The 26,505-nt window shown below is 40.6% G+C and overlaps 1 protein-coding gene across 2 annotated transcripts in view; it reads right to left on the bottom strand.

Annotated features, from left to right (window-relative positions):
- Window positions 1-25,949, bottom strand: part of POC5 (POC5 centriolar protein) — a 33,160-nt gene extending 7,211 nt beyond the window's left edge. Inside the window, exons 1-9 of one of the 2 annotated variants that reach the window (XM_046667143.1) lie at window positions 25,823-25,949; window positions 21,749-21,841; window positions 13,746-13,887; window positions 11,691-11,777; window positions 9,155-9,360; window positions 7,305-7,481; window positions 5,312-5,416; window positions 3,575-3,754; window positions 2,271-2,424 (exon numbers count right to left, since the gene is read on the bottom strand). In XM_046667143.1, the coding sequence (XP_046523099.1) occupies window positions 2,271-2,424; window positions 3,575-3,754; window positions 5,312-5,416; window positions 7,305-7,481; window positions 9,155-9,360; window positions 11,691-11,777; window positions 13,746-13,887; window positions 21,749-21,829 (1,132 nt within the window). In that variant the 5' untranslated portion in view covers window positions 21,830-21,841; window positions 25,823-25,949. The remainder of the gene's footprint in view (window positions 1-2,270; window positions 2,425-3,574; window positions 3,755-5,311; window positions 5,417-7,304; window positions 7,482-9,154; window positions 9,361-11,690; window positions 11,778-13,745; window positions 13,888-21,748; window positions 21,842-25,822) is intronic. The other variant, XM_046667144.1, reaches the window with a different exon arrangement.
- Window positions 25,950-26,505: the final 556 nt, after the last annotated feature.

Below are 26,505 nucleotides of genomic sequence, written 5' to 3'. Positions count from 1 at the left end.
CTGAGGAAGACTGGCCCTGAGCTAACCTCCGTGCCCATCCTCCTCTACTTTGTGGGATGCCTACCACAGCATGGCTTGCCAAGCAGCACCATGTCTGCACCCGGGATCAGAACCAGCGAATCCTGGGCTGCCAAAGCAGCACGTGTGCACTTAACCGCTAGCACCACCGGGCTGGCCCCTAAAAAAATTTTTTAAATAGCTGTTACTAAAATGCCACAAAACCTAAATATCACAGAGCAAATCCAGCATTAGTCGACACTGAACTTCTGCCTTGGGTAGCTCCACCAATACCTCTGCTGGTGTGTGTCTGACTATTCCTGTCATCTTCATCCTCTCTTGTTATGATAAACAAAGCACAAGGCCACCGGACACAGCTGGGGCCCCAGAACCTGGCATTAGCTGCAGATGACAACAGACTTAAAAAGCAACAGGACAAAACAAATCATGTTATGTAATTATCAGAATCCATTTTCTCCAAATCCTGTTATGGATATTTGCCTGTAGGAGATATAGCTATATTTGAATTTAAAATTTAAGATGGTAAATTGATGATGGTAAAACACTCTGTCCTAAGTCAGTTCATAACCTTCTTTAGATAGATTATGAGAAAAACGTTTCTTGTAGTTGAGTGCAGGAAGTTCTAATGCTAATAATTTGTCACTTTACTTGTGAAACCCAGTATCTCTTTTTTATAACTTGCTTTTTTACGTTTTTTTTTTTTTGAGGAAGATTAGCCCTGAGCTAACATCTGCTGCCAATCCTCCTGCCTTCTTTGCTGAGGAAGACTGGCCCTGAGCTACGATCCATGCCTGTCTTCCCCTACTCTATATGTGGGATGCCTCCACAGCATGGCTTGACAAGAGGTGTGTAGGTCCACACCAGGATCCAAACTGGTGACCCCTGGGCCATGAAGCGGAACGTGCGAATTTAACTGCTGTGCCACTGGGCTGGCCCGAAACCCAGTATCTCTTATAAGTAGATAATTAAATTCTTTAATTTAATACTTACAATTTGCTAATAATTAGAACCAAAAGCAGATTACCCTATCATTGGAGGTGGTGAACTTGTTTTCAGCATTGATACTCAATTAAAAGACCATTTATTGGAGAAATCAAGTACTCCTTTGGGTATTAGCAAGATAAACTATTCCCCTTGAGATTCTGTGACTCTAAACTTCTAATTTGCATGTGGGCCACATACTATGGCTGCTTCAGAGAGAAAACCATTTGCTTTAAACTCACTATCATCCACAACACGCATAATAAATGTCTATTGATGCTTTAAAACGAAGGCACAAGCACAGAGAGGTTACTCTACTGGATTGAAATCATGTTAATTACATTACAAAATGAAATTGTCTCATCCATAAATAAACTGTGAGTCTCAAAGAGGATTGGTACAGGGGAATATGGCAAAAATGCTCATGTTGGGAGGCTGACTTCTATTAAGACTGCAATAATTCCATCAAGACTATCAACTTACGTGTTAAAGTACCTTTTGTCTTTTAAAGTGCTTTCAATTCTAAATTTTAAAATTTTAAAGTGCTTTCACGGCATTCCCACAAGAACTGCCTATGAAGCAGTAAGGAAGGTTTATATTATCTACTTTGTTCAGAGAAAGAAAACTAAAAACCCAATGAGGAAAATAGGCCTCGTTGTAAATTGGTGGCAAAGGATTCTAGTCATGTGCTCTTCTAAGCCAGGCCAACGACACTCCAGCACAAAACACTCAGACTCCCGCCAAAACTGGGGCTTTTCTTGAAATAACATTATTTTACTTGCCTCCTATAGGCCTATAGCTGTATCTGTTGAAAGTGAGTTTTAGTTGCGGCTTCTCTTAAACTGGAAGACATGCAATTTTTAAAAATGGGAAAGCATGACTAGGTAAGAAATATTTAACCAACAAAATAGTGCAAGGAATTTGGCTACTTAGGAAAAAACAAAAATAGAAATTTTGTCCTTAAAGACATTAAAATTATTAGCTAAAAGAGCCTTAAAATAATGTTATGCATTCAAAGCATTATTTTAACATTGAGCCTAAATACTTCAGAGTTGACAGTTTACTTAATCAGATCTAAGATACCATAAGTAAGCATGACTGAGTGAATTTTCATGGCAGATTTAAAATTGGATAAGACACCATGAAATCAAAAATACAGTGCCTGGATAAGACATAGCCACTGCAGCAAATTAGCCCTGCAGAACATGCCAATCACTGAAATCGCAAATCCTTTCTGAAAGCAGGCAGAGAATCTTCAGCAAAAGACGAACCTGGATCACTTCTGTTTTGAAATATAGTCATGGCTTCCAGATTTAATGCACACACACCCCTCATGAAAGCTTTCTTCATGGAATCTTCAAACTGCTCTTTTTCTTGCTGCATTCTTTGGATCTCAGCTTTTGCATTTTCCAAAGCACCAGATAACTAAAATAAGGAGAATTTTTTACAAAAGGAAAAGATTTAAGACACAAGGAAGAATATCATTTATTGTAAAAAATAGACTTATACTGTGAAGCTATTTTTATGTGAAATACTAAAAATACTTTACCATATGTCTCTTCTGCTATGGGTCTCAATTTTAAAAGGTGCATCTTACCTGCATGGTCTCCATCAACAAATCATTTTCCTAATCATAAAGTCAAGGTTCAAATAAGGGGAATTTTATACAGTCCCACTGAAGGCTGCTGATGTTTTAATTATACAAAAAGATATGTCATTTCTTACCATAAAACTTTAATGTAGAGTATTAAATAAAATACATTAAGAGCCACAGATAGCCCTCACCCCTTCAGAAAAAAATAACTAATTGCCTGCAATATTAACAGATTTCTTTTTAACTAAACGTTATCTATAGAATTTAAAATGCAAAGTGACATTAGGTGCAACACGCTTTCCCAGAGACCAAATCTAAAGGGACTCCATTTTCTGCATGTCATTTTGAATTGCAGACACTTATTTGTATAATGAAACTTATCTGTAACATTAAGAACTTAGTGTTATAATGATGAAATATATCTATTTTTTACTTTTAATATTTGATTTCAAGAGGCCTACTGCCTTCTTCAATACGGTTTTCATTTCATTTGGGGTCTTCAATGTTTTCCCATGGAAACAATGTTGATTATATGATTAACAGTCAATGGGAGAATAATTTTAGTTTATATACAACTGCTTTATATCAATCTTATAAGAACATAGTTTATTCAAAGTAACATGAGGATAAACATTTGTGTTTTTGGTCTTTATTTCTGGCTAAAGATCAAAAGCAGAAGCATAAGAAGGAATGCTTTCTTAGAGGTGGAAGGATCTGTGTGTGCTTTATATTTCCAAGAGAACGCAGACACGAGAACCAACATGAGTCTGGAGTCTAGAGGTACAGCTGTTTAAAGGAATAAACAGTCTGCGAACCTGGCTTATGACCCTTATTCTTTCCCAGCAGTGTCATTCGAGGCTACATTGCAGTACATGGAATTAGAGAAATGGGTTACTCTTTCTAACCATAAACTAATACTGAACCATGCTACCCATCTTTTTAATTTTTATTAAAACAGTGAAAATAAAAAAAAAAGCTTACCACGGCAACTTTGGTTTCATAATCATTGGAAATCTGGACACAAACTTCTTCAGCTCTCGCCTGGCAAGCTCGTTCCACCACATCCTTCCACTGCTTCTGCACTGTGGAGTGCCAGCCTCTCCAGACTTTCTTCAGGAGAGTTCTCTGGAAGTACTGGTCAGCTAGTTTACCTTCATAAACCTAGTGAAGGTAACATACAACCTCAGAAACACAGTGAACTGGTAAATATACTGGTTGTAATTATAATAAACATATCACTGTGGTAAACAGTGTACATACATTATCATTTAATCCTACGTAATCATATTATTGTCATCTGCAGACAGGAGAAGAAGCCTAGAGAGGGAAGGAACCTGCCCAGGTGACATGAGTAGGAAGGGAAAAGCCAGCCTTGCCTCCCTCCGGAGCCTAAGCTCTTATCCATTACATCATTGCTTTATGCAACTAATCAAGTTAGGGGAAAAACAAAAAACCAAATGAAAGGAAATGAGTAACCTGCCACTTGCCATCTTAGTTATGAATTTGCATGATCTTTTAGCTGAAAGCAGGACCAGGAGAGCAGCGGAGAGCGGCTGGAAGGCGGAAACAGTGGTGGCCACGGCTTTCTCTTTGGCTAGGTGGCCACCATCACAAGTAAGATTAATTTAACTTACATACTTTGCCATCATATCTAGTGCCAAACAGATCCAAATAGGAACATATACTACTCTTTTATCAAGAAATTTAAATTCTTTAGAAGAAGTCATTCCAATTTTCAATTTTGAAAAGCTATTCAAAAAAGTGTCAGCTACCATTTAAACATAATATATTCTCATCATATCATATGGTATCAAAACATGCTAATACTCATTTTAAATAGCTCTTTTCAATATGATCAATGTAGATTTAATCTACTGGGATTAATAAAGAAATGGAAGTATTCTTAGAGGAGAAATCCTATTCCACGATACTAACAGCCTTTTCCTAAAATATTAATCTCTTGGAACTAAACGCACAGAGATCACTCCACGGCTCACACGAGCATCGCGTGAAAACAAGTGCACATCCATGCCCTGCATTCAAGTCCCTATACTCTGTCTTCGTGTGAGACGTGTGCATACTATCATACTGTTCCACTTTGCAGACAGTAATTTATTATTCTCTCTCAGTTTCTATTTACTCTGATATACTGATTCAGCTCTTATTTAATCAAAATAAAAGATGTTCAAGTTTAAATTATATGCAAACTGAGGATAATTTTTAAAAAGCTATACACAGCTTTCTTTGATTTTCATTCCAAGGTAAGTCTATGCAACAAACCTTTACACAATTTTATAGTGTATAAATACAGTACTGTCTCTTTACAAAGAGGATGTTTCAGGCATTTTAGAAGTAGAAACAATATAGGAAGTACATGATATATTAAAGATTATAAATTCTTTCTCCACATAATCACGTCTGGGGTCAAATCTGTTCAAGTGGTTCCATTACCAGGACATTTGTAATTTAGGTACAATCCTTATTAACCTACTATGAAGTAGGAATGATATACCAATAGGTCTATAAAATATAAGAGGTATTTTTTTCCCAAATTATACCAAAATCCTTTGAAATAAAAGCAACGTTAAATTGTAAATTTATTTTGACTTATTAGAAAACAAATCTTTCTTTGACTTTAACAAGGGTTCTAATCCGCGATCCTAAATCCTCTTAGTGCGGAGGTCTCATATCTTGTCAGTCTTTTCATTTTGCACTTACGTCCTGTCGAGATTTGACGTGGCCAATTCGCCAGTGGAAGAACGTTCTCATCAATTCTATCCTTTCCTTTTGCCTGCCTAAGGCATGAGACAAGCTAGAAATCACCTGTAAACAGCAATTAACCCAATTATTGTGATGTTACAAGAACAGCAATTGGTAAAGGTATTTCCTCACATATCAAAAAATGCTGGAGAGAATACCAGTGGATTGCTACTATATTCATCCAGCCTCATCTCAGTCTTATCTTTAAAAAGACCAAACTCTCCTCAACTCGGATGCACTACACATCAATGAACGAAGGGGAACAAGAGAGGAAACAATTCTCGTTGTGTCTTGGTAATCACCAAAAAAAGTTTATGTGTATGAAAATTAATACGGTCATTGACATTTAATTCAAGACAAACAACTACACATTTGAAAGTTTTCCCACACATACAGAAAGTCTTTATTTACTAGACTTGAGGGCAGGGACCAGGTGTTAAATGTCTTTCTAGTCCCTCAATACTTCTAGCACCTTGATTAGAAGTTTCTCAACAACTGTTTAATGATTTTCTGGATTCAACAAACTCGTAAAAGAAAACAATGGTTATACTTTGGTGTACTTCCTCAGTGATATTATTCTTGCTCTTTTTTAAAAAAGAATCTACGAAAGCTTTTAAATCCTAAGATAATATTCTCTCTTAGAAAGAAGTGACTAACTGAAATATCTATCTAAAACGGCCACATCAAAAAGAGACTTAGTAAATTGGGCACATTTACTGAGACATTTATTCTGGTCCTTCGTTAAATAAATTCAAAAGTGGAAAAGGGCACCCATTCTCAGAGACTGGTACATTCTATTTCTTAAGCTGCAGGGTGGCACATTGCTGTACAGTTTATTCGTGTTCAAAAACTGGACAGAGGTGTACACTCTTTTTCTGTGTGACACTTTGAAATAAAAAAATTAAATTTAAAGTATTTAAAAACCTTAGGACTGTTTTGAGGGTAATAGAGAAAATGGCTAACATTAATATCTATTGTTTCAAAAAAGTAAACCATGTAAAATGTTCAATTTTATATTCCACACTGCAACACCAAAAGAAGTGTATACTCTTAAAAACATCATCTTTATCTAGTTCATGAAAGCGGTGAGCACAGTGTCTGCAGACGAGGAGCTGAGGTGTCTGCTCTGAGTCCCTCTGCTCTGAAAGCCACTATCCTCCTGGCTGCCCATCTGCTTTGTTCAGGGTGCTGTCGGGAGGCACAAATTAGCACAGACTTGAACGTTACTCCCAAGTTCTTAAGAGGCTAACAGAAAGTGAAATAAAAGGTGCTCTCTGTGTTTATCATTAAAGTGAAGAAAGACATATCACAAACAGAATGTGAGATACGTAAATAACCCCTAAAAGGATAGTTTAAAATGTGGGTAATGCTGGCTCCCTGATGTTCTCTCTCTCTCTTTCTTTTTTTGATGAGGAAGATTGGCCCTTAGGTAACATCTGTTGACAATCTTCTTCTTTTTGTTTGAGGAAGATTGTCACTGAGCTAACATCTGTGCCAATCTTCCTCTATTTTGTATGTGGAACACCGCCATAGCATGGCTTGATGAGTGGTGTGCAGGTTTGCGCCCGGGATCTGAACCTGTGAACCCCAGACTGCTGAAGCAGAGCGTGTGAACTCAGCCACTACGCCATGGGGCTGGTCTCCTGACTCTCTTAAGGGCAGTTAGGAAGAAAAGAAAAAATTAGGAAGAAAAAACTAGAGTTCCATACTTAGCATGCACTGTTAAAACTTCAAGAACACCAAAGCTGACGGCAAAGATAAAATGACATGAACCTGGCATGCTTTATAGGAAGAATAAATCTTATTTCTATGCATCTGTTTTTCTACCAGTTTCTGAAGAGATTTTTCCTTTACATCTTGTTATGACCTAAATAATCATTAGTTCCCGGCATTTATCACCTAGCAAGACATTTACTGACTCTCAGTTAAAAGGAAAGCGAATGAAGAAGACCTCGTCTTTTCTCCCAATGGAGACTTCATAAGCCTTCTGCAGCTCCCTCAAGCTGTTGATCTGGCTGCACAGTTGTTTCAAATGTGCTGCATGTTTTTCTTTCTCTTTTTTCATTTCCATTCGGTGCCAGTCAATGAAATTAAGTCTCCATTTACTTAGTTCAGATAGGATGTTTGTCTGAAAGATAAGTATACTGACAATTAAGTAATTTGTTCCTTAATACTGCTTCCAAAAATTACACTAAATTAAGAAACATTACAGAAAAAAACAGAAGAAGCAATCAACATAACAGCTATTCAAAAACTCAGAACACACTAATGAAAACGTCTGCAGTTGGACAGTCATGGCTCTTCGGGCTCACTGACGGTACTAAGGACATGGATTGTTTCCTATTTTAAGTTACTTTGTATGTAATCTTGTTGTCATTAAAAAAAAATTCAGGTCTCATCTACCAATAAACAGGTCCTTTGTTTATTCAAGGACATAAATGGCCATCTTAAGATGGATCAGGGAAAAAAGAAATGCAGGGCTAAGGCCTCGGCTGCACCACAGGACTGGGAGCCATACAGACAGAGGGGACACTGGGACACATGGGAGCCGACGCTTTCTTCCCCCAAACCCCTCTCATAGCCGTCACCTGACAACCAACTGCCATGTCTGATCCCGCTTTACCCTACTGCCTGGTATAAATAAAAGGACCAAATAATCATGGTATAAAAAAAAATCGGACAACAATACAGTTAGAATTTAAATGGCTGGTGGGACACCACTCCAACGAACTCATGCCATGATTAGAATATGAAGCCTGGTCATGGGGAGAAAATGACAGAAATTATACTAAAAGATTACTTCTAGAATTTAAGATTCCAAATAACAGAGAAATATAAATGTCACAGAAATCTCATGACCATAATTTCTCCATGTATGTGAATATTGAGCTTAGTCTTCTCAAACTATGTTTGAGAAAAACTTTCATTTTCTCCATTATTTCTTTAAATAGCAAAAAACTTGCCATATCCATAATTCTTTGTTTTACTTAGAGGCCACTAATATCACCAAACTAAAAATCAATTTTTATAAATTTATCAGGTATATATTGTGGTTGCTGTTAGAGTGCCTATAAAATGAATACACGTTATTAAAATTGGCTCTTAAGGGGCTGGCCCCGTGGCCGAGTGGTTAAGTTCGCGCGCTCCGCTGCAGGCGGCCCAGTGTTTCGTTGGTTCGAATCCTGGGTGCGGACATGGCACTGCTCATTAAACCACGCTGAGGCAGCGTCCCACATGCCACAACTAGAAAGACCCACAACAAAGAACGTACAACTATGTACTGGGGGGCTTTGGGGAGAAAAAGGAAAAAAATAAAATCTTTAAAAAAAAAAAAAAAAATTGGCTCTTAAGTTTCATATAAAAGGAGACATTTCCATTTGTCACAGCTGTGACATTGTAAAGGGTCAACAGGTGTCTCACTCACACACGCCGAGCCTTTCAAAACACCTGAGAAATTCAGTGGAAGACGCAGAGCTGTTCCAGCAACTATTTAAAGTCTTGCTATTCAAAGTGTGTCTCTGAACCAGTAGCATCACCTGGGAGCTTGTTGCAAGTGCAGCACCTCGGACCCTGGCCCAAACAACTGACTAAGGAGCCGCAAGTTAACAGGACCCCCAGGCGATTCGTACGGACATTAAAGAAGGAGAAGCACAGATTTAAGATGCTGGACTGATCTTGGGAAACCAAAGATTTTTGTGTTTTTTAACCTTTTAATTAAAAGAAAAGAAGAATAAATGGTGGAATCGAGAGCAAAACTGTTACACTACATATTAAACAAGTGTAACTGAACAACCGTAATACCTTAAGACCTGAACTCCAAAGATCAAGTACATTTTCCATCTTCTCGAGATTTTCATCTGAAATAAGAAAATCGCTCACAACTATTTCATGGACATCTGCAGGACTAGAAATAGACCGTGGTGAGGAAGAATCGCCTAAAAGATTAGAACTGAAAAAATCCATGACCGGGTGAGAAGGCTTCCTTGGTGATGACACTGGTGACAATCCTACAATAAAAGAAAAGCAGCAGCGGTCAAACCAAATTGAAAAGAACCCAAATCAGTAAGGAGTCATATTAGAAGGCTAGAAGATATCAGCTACCTATGGAGGCTGAGAAAAATGCAGAGAAATGACCTTTCAGTGTACTTAATCTGGCTATTTTTCATTTCAATATTGTCACTGATGTAGGACTGACCAGCATGAGATGACTCCCACACCTCTCTCCTCCCACAAATGACCTCTATCCCAAATAACAATGCTCTGTGCAGCCAGGTCCAGCCTGAGCTGAAAGTATTAACACCCACTTCATCATATCAACATTTACTAGGTGCTTTCTATGTTCCTGTAATAAAAACTTCATACAGATTAGCTCTTATAATCCATGCTACCCTAAGAAACAGCTATTATCCTCTCCATTTTACTGTTAAGGAAACTGAGGTTCATAAACAGTTAAGTAATTGACCAAGGTCAGATGGTTGTATATAGGTCACTATTACCTTATGTAAAACACGGGGAGGAGTTTTAACACTGCTAAAAAGCAATACTATAAGTAGGAAGAGATCAGCAATTTAGTTTCTCAGATACTCAGTTGTAAGGCACCCTGTTAGCCTTGAACACCTCGGTGAGAAATATATACCTCTCTCTCTATGTGTGTACACATATACCTAACTCCCAGCCCTGCCCCTGTGCCTGGGGACGCGAAGATGGGTGGGAAAGGGGATGGGGGAGACCCACGGCCAGAAAGAGAACTGGGATCTATCTTTAAAAAGTACAAAATAGGAAGAGTTACTATTTTATGACATGTATGTTGGAATAGAGACTATAAATCATCATTTGTCATGTGTCTCACTTTTGTTACAAGTGTCCTGATAACCAAGATTGAAGGGCTTTCCTCTCTTCCTCACTGAATGAATCAAAGATAAATCTACTATAGGACTTGTTACTTGAAAGTAGATCTTTTAAGAATTCTTTGCAAAAGGGAAAATCATTCTCAAATATATGTATTTTGCATAACAAATCTATCAACAAACTGCTCAGGCTGCTCACACTATGAAACACTATCTCCACGTTCTGAAGATGGTCAAAGAACCCAAAGAATAAGGCAGAATGACAAAGTACACGAATATTATTCTCTTTTATAGATTTTACCAACTAGACCTACACTCATGGAAAAGCAATAGGCTCTATATTTTTTAAAAATATACATTCACCTTAAAAAAATAGAATCATATCACTGAAAACTTGGAAGGCCCTTCAGAAACTACACTGCCCAAGATTTTCATTTACAAGGGAGGAAGCTAAAGGAGAGTGGCATGTCTTACGTGGTGGCTGAAATGGCCCGCACACTAAATGACAGAGAATCACACAGTAAGAAAGGCGTTCCACGTCAAAGAAGTTCCAGTCTGGGGCTAGCGTGCTTTCAAGAACTGTAACCCTTGGTAATCTCTCCTTTCAACAAGGAAAGCAGAACACACCACCACCAACAGCATTTAACCAAAATTTAATAACTTCATTTAAATTATATATAAATACACTTTATATATATATATAACTTTATATTTTACATATAAAATACAAAAATAACTGCATTTACTTTTACCATTGCTTTCTATTTGTAATAAGTGTATATTAATTTTATGCTATAATCAGTAATGACAGGTAGAAATTTTCCTTGATAGAACAGGTAGTATTAAAGATAGGACAAAAACCATTAAGTTGGTACACAAATGCCTGAAAGTTGGGAAACAAGGCATTGTTTTATGAAAAAATTTAAATTGGCCAAATTATCTGACATCCCATTAAATCTTTTAAAATATTTGCTCTCTAACCTAGCAGTTTTAAGGATGCTACACACTACAATACATTAATTTGTATTAGTCTTAATTGTACTATTTTAAATATTCTTAATAAATTAGAAACAATAGCATTTTAAATATTGCCAATAAGTAATATGCTGAAATTATTCCTCTTACTACATAGACAATGTTCATCAGACTGCAAAATGCTAGGCTTGGGCATCTCGTTTTGAAGGTCATCTTGGCATACAACCACTGGAACAGGTACAGAGGCGCGACTCCACTAAGAGACATGCATTTGCTACAGTGTTGTTTTAACTTTGACTTTTTATAATAGTCAAAGAAAGTTCAAATAAAACTCCAGCTGTCCTATAAGAGCCAAGAATAACAAGAAGGTGTGAAAAGTCCCCAGGTGACAGTGATCCACGCCACTGACCGAGAAGAACCCCTGGAGGAGATGCTCGCCATCAGAAGCCAACAGCCTGAATAAGCTCAGTAACATCTTAGACTTTGAATAAAAACAAGCTAAGGTAAAGTCATACCATCTGTTTTTGAATGATTTGATATATTGAAGTCACATCCTTTTCCAACTTCCATCCTCGTTTCTCTTACTACAGAGCTATTTCCTGCTGAAAAGAAAGAAATTTTTTATGAATTAAACCAAACTCCTCTTAAATGCCTAATCATACATTCCTAATTCAAAGAAGTAGCAGTACACAAGTAAGAGTTTAGAGCAAGCAAAAACAACATGCTGGGGACACAGGAAAACTAAGATGAAGAACGAGAAGCAAGAAAAAAATCTGAGACTAGAAAAGGGCTTATCGTCTCATTAGCAAGCTCAATTTCACTCAACAAATACGGATGAAAGAGAATTCAGTCCACTACAGCGTTCAGTTCACACTAACAGAAGAAGTGGACGAACGACATCAGAACTTAGACAACACTATGCTATCTCACACCTTTGGATATTTCCAGGGGTCTGATGCCTTTCATTAGCTGCAGTCAAACTAAAGTGACACTGGTTCCCCCAAAACAGGGACTTCCCTACTTTCACCTCAGGAACTTTAGTCAATATATGGTGGTGAAAAGGAAACTAGGAAAGACCTCACAAGAATGGTGTGTCAGAGGCTTATACTTACTTTGCCAACTTCGACACACCCTACTCATCCTAAGCAATGGCAACCCCAAGAATAAAGAGAATGTGATGATAAATTTACATGGTCCATTCTAACCAAGCCTACATGTGAATCAAGATATCTAAATTCACTGCATATTGTAGGCTTAGATCTCAAATCCTTTTTGGAAAAGGCAGAACATAAACAAATAAATACCTTACATGTTAGAAAAGAGCAGGGGTCTTAGATCCCAAGTGGTTACCTTGAAGGCTGGAAAGGTGGGGCCAGGAAGGAATTCTGGTGCGGAGTCAGTGGGAACAACAGTACAGCAGTACTGTAGCCAAGGGAAAAGGAAGCAAGCTGTCAGGGACCACCTTCAGGGCAGGGGTGGAGGGCTAACACACTCACGGCCTGACTACACTTGTAAGAGGGCAGGCAGCACTCTGGGTTTGCTCAGCAGGAACTGCATGTTGATGTACTGGTGTAATCAAAACATGGTCAAGATCACTGATGTAGAACAAACAAATCCAAGGGTCATATCTCTTGAAGATCAATAAAATTTGGGTAGAAAATACTCAGTGAGGGAATATTTCAGTGGTAGAATAAATATACATATTTTAAGGTTCTGGTCCTATTTGTCGATCCAGTGCAGCAGGCTGAACATTGAGGAGCAATGAAAACTCCATGTCTACAGAGGGAGAGGGACCACAGACACTAGGACTATGGCTTACCAGAAACCCAGGAGCTTGCTCACTCTGAGTAGGCTTTGTCATGGGCCTTCAAGGAGGAATCCTTGGAGTTATGCCTATCATTAATAATTGCCTATTTTAGGAGGGCTTTCTGTGTCCTTTGAAAGAATACTTATTTAGAGTGAGCTGTTTGAGATCTTATACTTTACTGAATAAGGAACAAACAGGTAAAAGGAGCTTTATCCTCCTTTCTCCACTTTTCACTCATCTATCAACATACATCTCGGTTTGTATTAGTTCTCAATTCTGTCACTGAAATGGTCCAAAGATGGATTCACCTTTGTGGTGATCATCCCAATGGTCCTCCACGCCCATATAAATACCACTGCCAAAGGCCGAGCACATGGTTCATAAAGTTACGGGGTTCTAAGGACTACCCATGGGCCATCTTTCATCTGGGGGCTTTGGCATTTCATTTCCAAGATAATCCTGGCAGATAACCACTGGAACAAGTACAGAGGTACAACTCCACTAAGAGACATGCTGTTGCTACAAGATTGCTTTATCACTTTTCATAAAAGTAATAGTCAAACTAAGTTCAAATAAAAATTCAGCTGTCATATAAGAGCCAAGAATAAACAAAATAAAATGTAAAAACTCCCCCCAGATGATAGCAATACACACCATTGACTGGAAAGAATCACTGGAGAAGATTTCCACAATCATAAGTCAACAGAATTGATAAGCTCAATAACATCTTAAATTAAGAGATATCTTGAAAAATATACATAACCTTGATTATCGAGAATACCATCAATTACAGGAGGAATTCTACCATCTGGCACCACTTCTCCCTTAGAATGAGACGGCTGTGAAACACTTGATTCAATATTTGGAGTCACTATAGCATAGCGAAGCAGTTCTTCATACTCCTCCTACGAGAAGCCAATAATAAACATGTATTACATCACTGTCACAATGAGCACTCAGGCAAAAGAACCACAGAGGCAGAGCCAAAGATGTCCTCCACTTCAGTTCTCACAGCAGTGTTCCCAGGTAGTGGGGATGCGGACTTGTGATTTATGTTTTTCATTCATCATCATTTACTTACTCTGTTGTGGTAAGTAAAATTCTTAAAAAAAAATCCAACCCCAATCTCTTCTAGGGATGGTGCCTTGGTATCCAGATTCCTTCAGCATGTGGACTTAACAAAGGTAACACAAAGATCACCCAGAGTCGTTCCCTAAAGCCAACCAGCACCTGCGGCACAGAAGAGCCCTCCCTCCATGGGCAGCTGCCTGCAGGCGGGCAGAGACACCAGCCCCTGCTCTGAGCTTCTGTACTGTGGTTCAAAGACTGCACAACAGGCAGGCCTAGGGGTGAAAGGTAGATAAACAGGCAGACAAAATGAGAAAATTGCAGCTCTCTATCAGGACAGGTTAGCAAACAATTATAACATTAAAGATAAAGCTCAAGGCTTTGTAAACCCTTTTCTTTTTTCAGATACGAGGGCCTTCTTGGTCATTTCTTGTAGCGGGGGTGGGGGGGGGGGATCTTGTGGTAATGAACTCCCTCAGCTTTTGTTTATCTGGGGAAGTTTTTATTTCTCCATAATATCTGACGGATAGTTTCACTGGATAGAGTATTCTTGGCTGAAAGTTTTGTCTTTCAGAATTTTGAACATATCGTTCCACTCTCCTCTAGCCTGCAAGGTTTCTGCTGAGAAATCCGTTGAAAGCCTGATAGGGGTTCCTTTGTATGTTATTTTCTTCTGCATTGCTGCCCTTAATATTTTTTCCCTGTCATTTTTTGCCAGTTTTACTAAATATGCCTTGGAGAAGGCCTTTTTACATTGATATAATTGGCAGTTCTGTTAGCTTCTTTTACTTGTAAATCTAGCTCTTTTCTAAGGTTTGGGAAGTTCTCAGCTATTATTTCTTTGAACAAGCTCTCTGTTCCTTTCTCCTTCTCTTCTCCCTCTGGAATACCCATGATCCTTATGTTGCATTTCCTACTGAGTTGGATATTTCTCAGAGAATTTCTTCATTTCTTTTTGGTCTTAGTTGTCTCTCCTCTTCCATCTGAAGCATTTCTATATTTCTGTCCTCAAAGCTGCTAATTCTGTCCTCCATAATATCAGCTCTGTTATTTAGGGACTCCAGATTTTTCTTTATCTCATTCATTGTGTTTTTCATCTCCAACATTTCTGATGGGTTTTTCTTTAGTTTCAATCTCTTTTGTAAAGAATTCCCTCCATTCATTAATTTTGTTCCTAATTTCATTGAACTGCATTCCTGAATTTTCTTGTAACTCATTGAGTTTTTTTATGATGGCTATTTTGAATTCTCTGTCATTTAGATTGTAAATTGCTGTGCCTTCAGGATTGATTTCTAGGTGCTTGTCATTTTTCCTTCTGGTCTGGAGTATTAAAACACATTTTCATACTATTTCGTGGCATGGATTTATGCCTTCACATGGTGGAAGTATCTGGTCACAGATTCCACCTGCCACCATGGTGGGGGCAGGGGGGAATGAACTATGTATTTGAGCCCACCATGATCCCTGGTGTCTGTGCCTGTCCTTTGGAATCTATGGTGACACAGCACATCTGCTATTGCCCACTCCCTGCTGCTGCTTTACAAATGTATGTGCATGAGCTCTGGTGGGGATCCCTTGCTCTGGCCGAGCTGGCGTGCGGGGTGTGTGGAGGGGCGCGTTGTTTCATGTGTGCAATCCTGGGGGCGTTCCCGCTATGCTCTTGCTAGCTGATCTCCTGGGGAGCTGGCTTGATGAAGACACCCCTGCAATTCCTTGGCCTCCTCTGTGTGGGGCTTTCCCATGGCTGGGAGGCAGCTTGGAGAGTGAAGGTGTTCCTGAAGAGAGCTGCCTGTCCCCACTCATCTCACAGAGCCACGTGCAGTTCTGTGCCCTAGATTGCTGTTGGGGAGGGAGATGAGATCCCCTTACCTCCTTCTACTTCCTCCCAAGGGTCCAGCTCCTGCACCTTCAGATGTATGGCTGTGTGGGTCTCTCAGATGTCTATTGTGTTATGTGAATGTCCTCTGTTGGTTTATGAATGTCCTTTCCATTGCATCTTAGTGGGGAAAGTCTAAGTGATAAGCTCACTCTGCCATGATGCTGATGTCATTCTCTTAAATTTTGTGTTGGTTGGAATAAAACTGTTCCTGCTATCGATGTACATATGTCAAATTTTTATAACCATGTCATAGATTGGAGGGATGTAGCTCTGCACAAGTTTATTTTTTGTTTTAAGTTCACACCTGTACACATCTGCTCATATAAACTGTACAAGTGAGCAGACAACTATAACACATGTGGGCCACATAAACTACAAACCACTCAAACTCATGCACATCTGCTGGGGCCAGTACCTCCTTAGGACACAAGAGTGATGAGCTGTGCAATAGCAAACGACTTTGTGCTATGTCACATGCTTATCACAGTACAGAGCTTTAGCACTTATTCCACGTTTGAGTCTTTTGAGAGCATCTTGTGTGAATTTTACATCTACGATAAAGAGTTTGAAAATGCGATTGATTTTGTTGGTGATTCAACAGTGAATCAAAAATTTTCTATCTATTCTTTTTTATGCTTTGGGCCACTTAAACTGAAGATAAGATATGCTATTAAAAAGCTACCATTTTCAACTACTTATGTTGAGAATCAGAATTTTCCTGATATTATGTAATCCAAGCCAAATACAGAAGCAAATTGGACATCTAGCCTTATAAATACCTGCACTGCTCTTCCATCACCCCCCAACTGCACATGCACGTTTATCAAGGCGGCTTCATCCTTTTTGCTAACTGCCTTTGTGAGAAGTAAATGTCACAAATTTGAATTTATGAAATAAATTTACACAACATAGTACTGCTTTAATCTTTTTATACTGGAATTTGAAGTAAAATTGTTTGAAAAAAGGGTTTATGCTTGTAGATCTTTGAAAACTGCTTGTCTTTAGCATAATTAAATGTAAAAGAGTGACTTGGTTTCAGTTTCAACCTTCATATGTTTAACATAGATTACTTATATACTGTAAATGTTAGTTATAGCAAATACAGACTTTTACACATATTAAGGCTAATGACAGAAGAGAAACACAGAGAGATATTCCACAGAGAGAACCTTTAGACAGCTCAATCATCAGACTCCCTTTCATGTTGCTACAGGCAACTCCTTTGTCAGTGATGTACCCTTCACAACAATAAACATGTCTGGGTTTTAAACTTACATTTCCTGATAGAAAATAAAAGTTAGTATTTCACATAATGGTTACCACTGAGGTAGAAGGCTCTTATTAGAAAAAAATCATTTAGAATATCAGAGATACATTTAATTTTTATGTTGACAAAAATGACTGTAATTCTTTAAAGAGATTTAAATATGTTTTAATTTTAAAAATACACTTCCTGAACCATATCAGTTTTCCAGTTTTTACAATAAAAGGAAATTCCCAAATAGTCTGATAAATTGAGGCCATACACAAGATATTTCACTGGTTCCTATAAACCTGAATGTATGAGTCAGTCCTAATAAGCTAACTAGCAAAATGTATACAATTTCAAGTACAATAACTACCTATGGTAGAGACGGCTAAGAGTCCAGCAGCATCTATTTCCTTTATTTCTTTAAGTTAATAAAACTCCAGGGTTTGACCGGGGCAAATGGCCACCCAGCGACATTTCTCAGCCTCCCTTGCAGCAGGTGCAGCCAAGAGACCTGGTCTATGGGATCTGAATGGAAATGATGTGTACAAGTCCTTAAAAAGGAAGCTGCTTGTTTCCTAGTCAGCTCCTCCCATGGGCTAGAGGTGGCAGTAAGCCAAAACCTGACAATGCAATCATGGTCAGCACCCTAGGGCATGGCAGAGCAACAGAGAAGAGACTGGGTCCTCAGATGGCCACAAGACTATGTACCAACTCAGATTTTTATGAGACAGAAAAAAAACTTTGTCACTCACTTAAACCACTCTTATTTGGTTCCTGCTAAAGCAGTCAAAACATCACCCTCTTATACTTCCCAAAGAGCCAAAGCAAACTTGATTTTGGCACAGAACATGTAAGAGTGTGGCTGTTATGGACTGAATGTTTGTGTTCCCCCAAAATTCCTATGTTGAAGCCCTAACCCCCAGTGTGGCTGTATTTGGAGATTGGGCCTCTAAGGAAGTGATTAAATGAAAAGGTTAAATGAGGTCATAAGATTAGGGCCATGATCCAACAGGATTAGTATCCTTATAAGAAGAGACAACGGAGAGTGCGCTCGCTCTCGCCCTGCGCACGTGCACTGAGGAAAGGCCACGAGAAGGTGGCCATCTGCAAGGCAGGAAGAGAGTGCTCACCAGACACCAACCCTGTCAGACCTTGATCTGGTACTTCTCACATCCAGAACTGAAAGAAAATAAATTTCTGTTGATTAAGCCACCCCGTCTATGGTATTTTGTTATGACAGCAGAAGACTAATATAGTGGCTATCTTTTATTTGTATTTTGAGGTCAATCAACTCTTTAGCAACTTTATCCTCCTTCGCTTCTCCTCTGGTGGCAATTACAACTATAGTTAGCCAAGTCAGCTTGGCTCAGTTAGTACCACAGAAATAAAGTGTCCCTGTAGGAATGGAGGGGAAGTAGAGGTCAGCGGTTTTACTGTAGCTTCCCTAGTCTGACTTCTGAAAAGGAAAAAAGATGCGAATATATATTTCAAAGTTCCCACAACAATTACTATGAGTTAAAGGGGTGATAACTAGGTATATAATACTAGTATACAATGTATATATATATACATTTTAAGGAAAGATTTTAAAAATCAGTTATTTAAACAATGATTTTAGTTTCATATATGTAGATATAGGCCAAAAGGGCGTTTTTTTGCGGGGGGGGGAGTGAGGAAGATTGGCCCTGAGCTAACATCTGTTGCCAATCTTCCTCTATTTTATGTGGGATGCTGCCATAGCGTGGCTTGACGAGCAGTGCTAGTTCTGCGCCCAGGATCCGAACCCGTGAACCCCTGGCCACCAAAGTGGAGTGTGGAAACTTAACCACTATACCACCAGGCCGGCCCTCAAATGGGTGATTTTTAGTTAATGATCAAAATAAGTAATATTGTCTTATTTAACTGTCAAAGACAGCCTGTCTTAAGGCAAACAAGATCCTAGAATAGAAACAAAAACTTGCAATTTTGCACCCTCACCCCCAATAGCTGGGCTGATGTGATCGTAAAACATAGCTGAACCCATACATAGCAAGGGAGGCCAGGGCAACTGGCCGACAGTTTGGAGTTGTGCTGAGAGGAAGTTATCAGTGAAAGGCACCATGGATGCTGCCCATCCTTCAGCATTTATAATTGACAGTTTTATGGAGCATTCACATAACTGAGACAGTAATGAAAACTCCCTTAAGAGGAACATTGATTTATGAGGGGCTTTTGTATCAAATGTTTAGTTTTACATATTTACTGTATATGTAAAAGTATATATTATTTGCGGTATTTATATTATGAAACGTTTCCAGTAATGTAATATGGGCAGGTTTTCAACTGTAGTCAAGAAACAGTAGGGTGGTAAATTGAGGGTCACTAATAAACAGAATCTCTGTTGGACTGACACTCTAAACAAGGAACCAATAAGACAAAATGATTTCTGGCATGTCTAGAAGATTCTTACCCCTCCCTCTTAAATTCTACTTGAAAGATTTATTCTTCTGATGTAAAGCTTTGTCTCCTGACAAAATGAAAACTTGAGGTCTTATAGGATGTTTACAATCTAGTATTAAAGGGTTCTAGACCCCAAAATTACACTGTGTGGGTTTTTTCCCCCCACAATCAACAAGCAATTCTCAGACACTGGCTGGGCGTCCTACAGTCCAACTCAATTCTGACACTATTCACCGGAGACAGCATCAGATCCCACAGGTCAAGGGCTCAGTCCCACAGGACTGACCCCGCTTCCAACTCCAGATGCCAAGTGCAAGTCCAAGTTGTCACCTGTGCTTCTGACTGACTGGCTATAAATCGGAGGTTCCCACGACCCCCTCTCCTTGGGCTGATTATTTGCTAGAGCAGGACACAGAACTAAGAGAAACATTGTGTTTACTAGATCATCACTTAATTACAAAAGGATCTAACTCAGGAACAGCCAGCTGGAAGAGATGCACAGGGCAAGGCATGGGGAAGGGGCATGGAGCTTCCACGCCCTCTCCTAGCACACCACTCGCCCAGCACCTCCACACGGTCACTAACCTAGAAGTTCTTTGAACTCTCACTTTGGGTTTTTATGGAGGCCCAATTACATAGACACAATTGATAAGTCATTGGCCACTGGTGATTGAACTCAATCTCCAGCCCCTCCCCTCCTCAGAGGTCAGGGGTGAGACTGAAAGTTCCAACCCTCCATTCACGGGGTTGGCTCCTCTGACAGCCAGCCCCCATCCTTAGGTCCAAAAGTCACCTTATTAACTTAACAAGACCTTTTATCACTCTTATCACTTGGACAATTCCAATAGTTTTAGGAGCTATGTGCCAGAAACAGGGATGAAGACCAAATATGTATTTCTTCCTATAAATCACAGTATCATAAGTATAAATGAGTTGATCAGTTCTCTCATGAGGAAGATTGGACAAGGCAGAGATGAAGTGTGTAGGAAAGCACTGTCACCTAAAAAGAGCTCTAAGCGGGAGAGGTACCATCCAAAGGGAAGACCAGGATGAAACATCTCTGCCACAATTCCAGACTACAGTCATGTGCTGTACAACAGGTTTCAGTCAACGACAGGCTGTATACATGCCAGTGGTCCCATAAGATTAGTACCATACAGCCTAGGTGTGTAGTAGGCTGTACCATTTAGGTTTGTGAGAGTACATTCTATCATGGTCACACAACGACAAAATCGCCTACAAACGCATTTCTCAGAATGTATCCCCGTCGCTAAGCAACGCATGACTGTACTTTTATCCTAGCAAATCTTCACAGATATTTTTCCAATAGCTTCCCAATTTCTAAATCTGTAATTTCAATTAAAGGAACACATCCGTTTCATAAAATATTTTCCTAAAGCTTTTCTCATATACAGTGCCAATAACAAGTTACTCTACTTAGGCATAAACATCACGTCCAACTTTTTCCCTCTTAAGTGATATAACTATAAAACTCAAGATATACCACGTCAGTATCTTCTCAATTAAAATCTACTCTAGAAATCTGAATCCATATTTGTGATGACAAAAACTTATAAATAAAACAGATTTAAAACAGTTCATGTAAAAACTACACCTTCTATAGTCAATTTATCTGTCACTGTCCAGGTCCTGGGCAGCAGAATGTGCCGAATGTTGTGGCAACAGGCACTAGAACCTTGAGCAGAACACTAGGGCATCTGGGGCCCCAGAACTTTGGAGGTTTTGATATTGTACTAATTTGCATTAAAGTGAAAGCAACATTCATAAGAGATGGCTACGAAGAGATAGCTACAACTCTTTTCAAGAAAAAGAGTTTCCTGAGATTTTCAGCTTCTCCTTTCATTGTGTTGCTTGAAGCCTTTGTACAAGAGTGTTTGAAGAGTTCACGATTATTTTCTGAAAGGTTAAAACAATGTAAGGTATTTCCCAAGGTTTTTAAAATGATTCCTAAAGTTTGATATTACGATAAGTTGATATATATTACATACACATTATAAATATTAATGTAAATGGCTTGAGTGAATGAAAAATGTACTCTTCATTTTCTCTCATATTATCACTTGTTTAAAACACACAAGTCACAACAAACTTAGACATGTCTTCCTACCTGAAGATCTGAAGAAACAGAACTGCCTGGGTCGGGGTCATTTGGCACAACTGGAAGTGAGCCTTTCTCATCTGATGACATTCTGCACAAACACTATAAAAGAGTAGAAGCAACTTTAGGTTTTTTTCCTTGATATTTATAGGAAAATAAAATGTTTTCTAGATATATACATAAGTGTAACCACATCCTAACCTGGAAACAACAATCACTCAACACACTGAGCATCCACAGATGAAATCACTGGGCAAGAAGAGTTAAGACTCAATCCGCACCATCAGTGAGTTTGTAAGGTAGTGAAGGAGATGAGAAAAAAACACAGAAGGTTAAAGAAAAGTGGAGGCTCCTCAGGAAAATCTGCAATGGGGCTTGTTCAGAATAACAGATTGTGATCTTTGTTCTTCAACAGTGTGTGCCAAGCTGGGTGCTGGGCACTTTCCTGTAGATACTGAACCAAGAGGGAAGGAACAATCTGTGCAAATTCCCAGCTTGGGAAACTTACCTTTGGGGAGTATTATTCTAAGAAAAGCAAGCCTATAGAGAACAAGAGATTCTAATACGTGCATAGAAAAATTGTTGAAAGTTTTAGCCAAAAAAAAAAAAATTAAAAGCACTTTTAGTAACAAGTAAATAAATTATTTAAAAGACAAGTCATGACTATTCAAACCATCTGAACACCAGTTACACGTAAGACATTGGGGAGAACTGTAAGATGAAGAAGTCCTTGTCCTCTAGGACCCTACAGTCTGTAGAGAGGGCCAGACACGTATATAATATAAATGACCGGTGAAAAAGTACTGTTAGACCCTAAAACAACAGAGGTACAAAGCAGGGAGGTAGGAGTAGCCATTTTCATGGGTTGGGATCACAAGGGTGTGAAGAAGTGGGAATGGAGCTGGAGAAAGCTTTAGTAGAGAAGATGACCTGGGTGCTGAGACCTGGAAGGCAGATAAAGGATCTGAGGCTATGCCAGAGAGCAGAGCAGCACAAGCAGAGACAGAAGCACAGACACGTACGTCAGGAACATAAGTAGTGTGTCAGGTTGAAGCAAAAGGCGCAAAGCAAGGCCTGGCTAAGGATGAAACAGGCGAATCAGGAGCAGCCAGATCATGGAAGATCATGGTCATGTCATGTAAACAGTGTGACAGTGTGACATCCACATAACCACCCAGGTCAAAAAATATAACATTACCAGCCCCAGAAGGCCTTCTCATGCCGCGTCCCAAACGCTGCCTCCATCCTCCATGGCTAAGATCACCATTACCTTGACATCTAACACTAGAAAATGTTTTGCCTGTTTTTACCTTTAGAAATCGTGCATTACTTTATGCCTAACTTCCTTTGCCCAACAGTATGTTTGCAAAGCTCGTCTATGTTGTTGCTGTGTGTAGCTGCAGGCTTGCTTGTTTTTGTTTTGCTGTTAGGTATTCCACTGCATTAACATACTGTAATTTATTCATCCAGCCTATTTTTTCATGCATATTTGAACTGTTTTCAGTTTTGGCTATTCTCAATAATGCTGTTATAAATAAAACTATATGCCTCTAAGTGTTAAAAAAAAAAAGTTTGGTCTTATTCTAGAGAAGTTATTAAAATGTCTTAACCAAGTGACAACATGATCAGGTTTGCCTTTTAGAAAGATCACTCTGGAAGCTTTCAGGATGGATTAGAGAAGTGGGATCCCCAAGAGCTATCAATTGAGAGCCAACTGCAGCAGCCTGAGAGATGAACGTTCCCTCTGGCAGTAATGCAGGAGAGAAGTGAGGACCTGAATGCAGGGGGCAGCACTGCGAAGTGGATTGATGGTATGACTGAGACAGTTGTGTTCTGGCAGCAGAAATAAGAGATTATGATCAATAATCAGTTAAGAGGTTAAAGGGAGGAACTGTTGATGGCTTCCAGATTTCCACCCTGGGTGATGAGATGGACGATAGTGCCACTCACCATGGCAAGGAATGTAGGAAGATGAGCAGGTTGGGAGGAAGGACAATGGGTTCAACATCAGACGATTTGGGTGTGAGGAGCCTGTGAGGCCTGGAGGTGAAGCTGCAGGTACGTAGTGCATGGACACACACATCAAGCTGTGCACCACTCCAAGGACTGCCATTCACAATGGCTACAATGTGAATGGTGTCTCCTGGGTTAAGCAGTGAGAGAGCCCTGTATTGGAGCTTTTGGGTGGAACCATAGTTTGAGGAATCAGCATAATGGGAAATGCTGAAAAAAGGGAGCGGATAAGATCACTTACAAAAGGAGTGTAAGAAAGATTCTTATTCTGAGGTCCATATACCCAAACTATGTGTAACATTTTTAGAATAAATGCACGTGTATTTTTCTAGGAAGAGGATCCTTAGCTTCCAATATGTGTTCAGAGGGGACTACAACACTAATAAAGTTAAGGACCACTACCACAGTGAGAAGAGGGTTAGAACCAGAACCAATGATATATAAAGGGGAAGAAAAGAGCCAGCAAGGAATACAGAAAAGGAAGTCAGATGGCAGAACTAGCGAAAAGAACAGCATCAGGAAAGCTAGGAGAAGGGAGCAGTCAGAGCCACATGCCGATGGAAGATGAGAACTAAACAGAGTCCCCTGAATTTGGCAATTGGGAAGTTGCTATGACATTTGCCTGAACAATTTCAGTGGAAAGTGGAGCAGGTCTCAATCACAGTGGGCTGAAAAATAAACGAGAGATGTGGAAATTGAAGTAGAAAGGGCAGACACAGGGAAAAGTGCAGTATCAGAACAGAAACATAGGTTGGGGCTAGCTTATGGAAAGGATACTTCAACTTTATTCAATGCGTACTGCTGCGTGTACACACGATAAGCAAATCTCAGCATGACTGTCTTTAGTTAAGCCAATTAGGGAGGATAAAAAAAGCACATACATCTGCAGCAAGGAATGGCTGCTTCACGGACTTCAAATGCACCACTGTGGTAACTGGTCCATTTCTATTTTCATTCACCTACTCCTTTAGGATGTTTGCAGACTGGGTAGGCAGTAGGAGGGGGGCGGGGTGGTGCTTATTACTCAAAATACAAATGAGCTGAAAAGTATGGTCAGACCTCAAAAAGAGTTTCTGAATACAGATACTGCAGACACCAAACAGTCTGTACTTGTACTAATTGTACAATATTGTACATTTTTGGAAAATATGCCATACATCTTCCATCTACCCGCTTTGATGCCAACAAGGTATGACAGTTTGTGTGAAATTGTACAACAGCAGCATTTTCCCTCCTGTTTCTGGGTTCAGAAACGAAGGAGAAAAATGAAGCCTGCTTTGACGGGTGGTGGATGTACATCAGCTCACGAACTCTTCAGTACAGTATTCTCTAACCCAAGAGACCAGAAACCACGAGATAAAAGTTCTGAGTGCTTCTCTGTTGCCAGGGAAATCAAATCATGTCTTGGTAACTACCTGGCTGCAGGGAAAGAGAGGTCCCCGAAATCAATGGGCACGCAGGAGGGAGAGACAGAATGAACTAGCGGGCGAGGGGAGCCGGGGACGTCCTGCGCCTTCACTGCCCCAGGGGCAGGCCAGGAGGGGACAGGCCAGGAGGGATGCCCAGGAGGGGACAGGCCAGGAGGTGCAGGCCAGCAGGGGCAGGCCAGGTGGGACAGGACAGGAGGGGACAGGCCAAGTGGGACAGGACGGGAGGCACAGGCCAGGAGGGGACAGGCTAGGTGGGACAGGCCAGGAGGGATCGCCAGCCCGCCCCACGACGGGACCAAAAGAGAGGGGAAAGCAGCTGCGAGTAAGCAAAGGCGTGGAAGTTCTCTCCGATCACCGTCCTACCCACCCGTTTCAATCAAAGTCTTACTTGAAAACAATAAAGCGCTAGCCATGGTTACTTCCCCCCTGCGTTTTAAAAGGCCAGAACCGACGGCGACAGTCACCCAACACACTCCAGGCACGCCTCTCCCTCCTCCCGGACGCCCGGGGGGAACCTCCCGGCCCCGCGCCCGCACAACAGCTCAGGGGCCCGCGTCCCGGGAAGACGCCCCGGCCCGGCCCTACGAGCCCCGGAGCTGCGGCGCTTTAAAGCCCACTCCACCGGGGCGCCGCCACCCACCGCGCTCTCCAAGCCGGGACACGTCCCCCGGCGTCTCCTCGTCGCCCGCCGCTCACGCAAGAGGGAGGGCAGCGGCTACCTTAGCAGCCACCTGACAGTTTCAAACCGCAGCGAGGAGCTAAGGACGGCCCTGCGCATTGGTCCCGAGCTTCAGCAACCTGCCGTTTGATTGGTTCGAGGCAGGGGGCGGGGTCTTGGACCCGGCGCAGAGAAGCCGGAATTAGGTGACGTAAACAGAGCCCCGCCCCCGGCGCCGGCAGGCTCTGAGAGGGCGGGGCCTCAGGGAGCCCCGCCCAGCGTCGGGAGCGCGTGCTCCGTGCGGCTCTGCGGTTGCAGGGTAAGAGCCGGCTGTGGGCGCGGGTTTGCTTAGACGCCGCCGAGCAGGCCTGGAGTGATCCTGTGCTGTGTGCGCTTGTCTTTCGGTAGTGCCCAGAGTCTGTGCCTGTGGTCCTCGTGCGTAGGAATCGTCTGCGGCCGCAGGTGTCCTGCAACAGAGTCACTAGGAGTGCTTTTTAAAAGCGCGGGTTCCTGATCTGTCTCTGCTGATTCCTTCCGTCTTTGGCAGGGCCGGGGAATCCGAATATTTAACAAACACAGCCAGTGATTCTGATGCAGCGATCTGCGGACCACGCTTTAAGAAACTGCTGGACTAATGTTTTACTAGTGAGGGTTTTTACTACTGA

Source organism: Equus quagga, chromosome 7 (assembly GCF_021613505.1).
Source record: "Equus quagga isolate Etosha38 chromosome 7, UCLA_HA_Equagga_1.0, whole genome shotgun sequence".
Taxonomy (NCBI): domain Eukaryota; kingdom Metazoa; phylum Chordata; class Mammalia; order Perissodactyla; family Equidae; genus Equus; species Equus quagga.
This window is presented reverse-complemented; position numbering and strand designations above follow the sequence as displayed.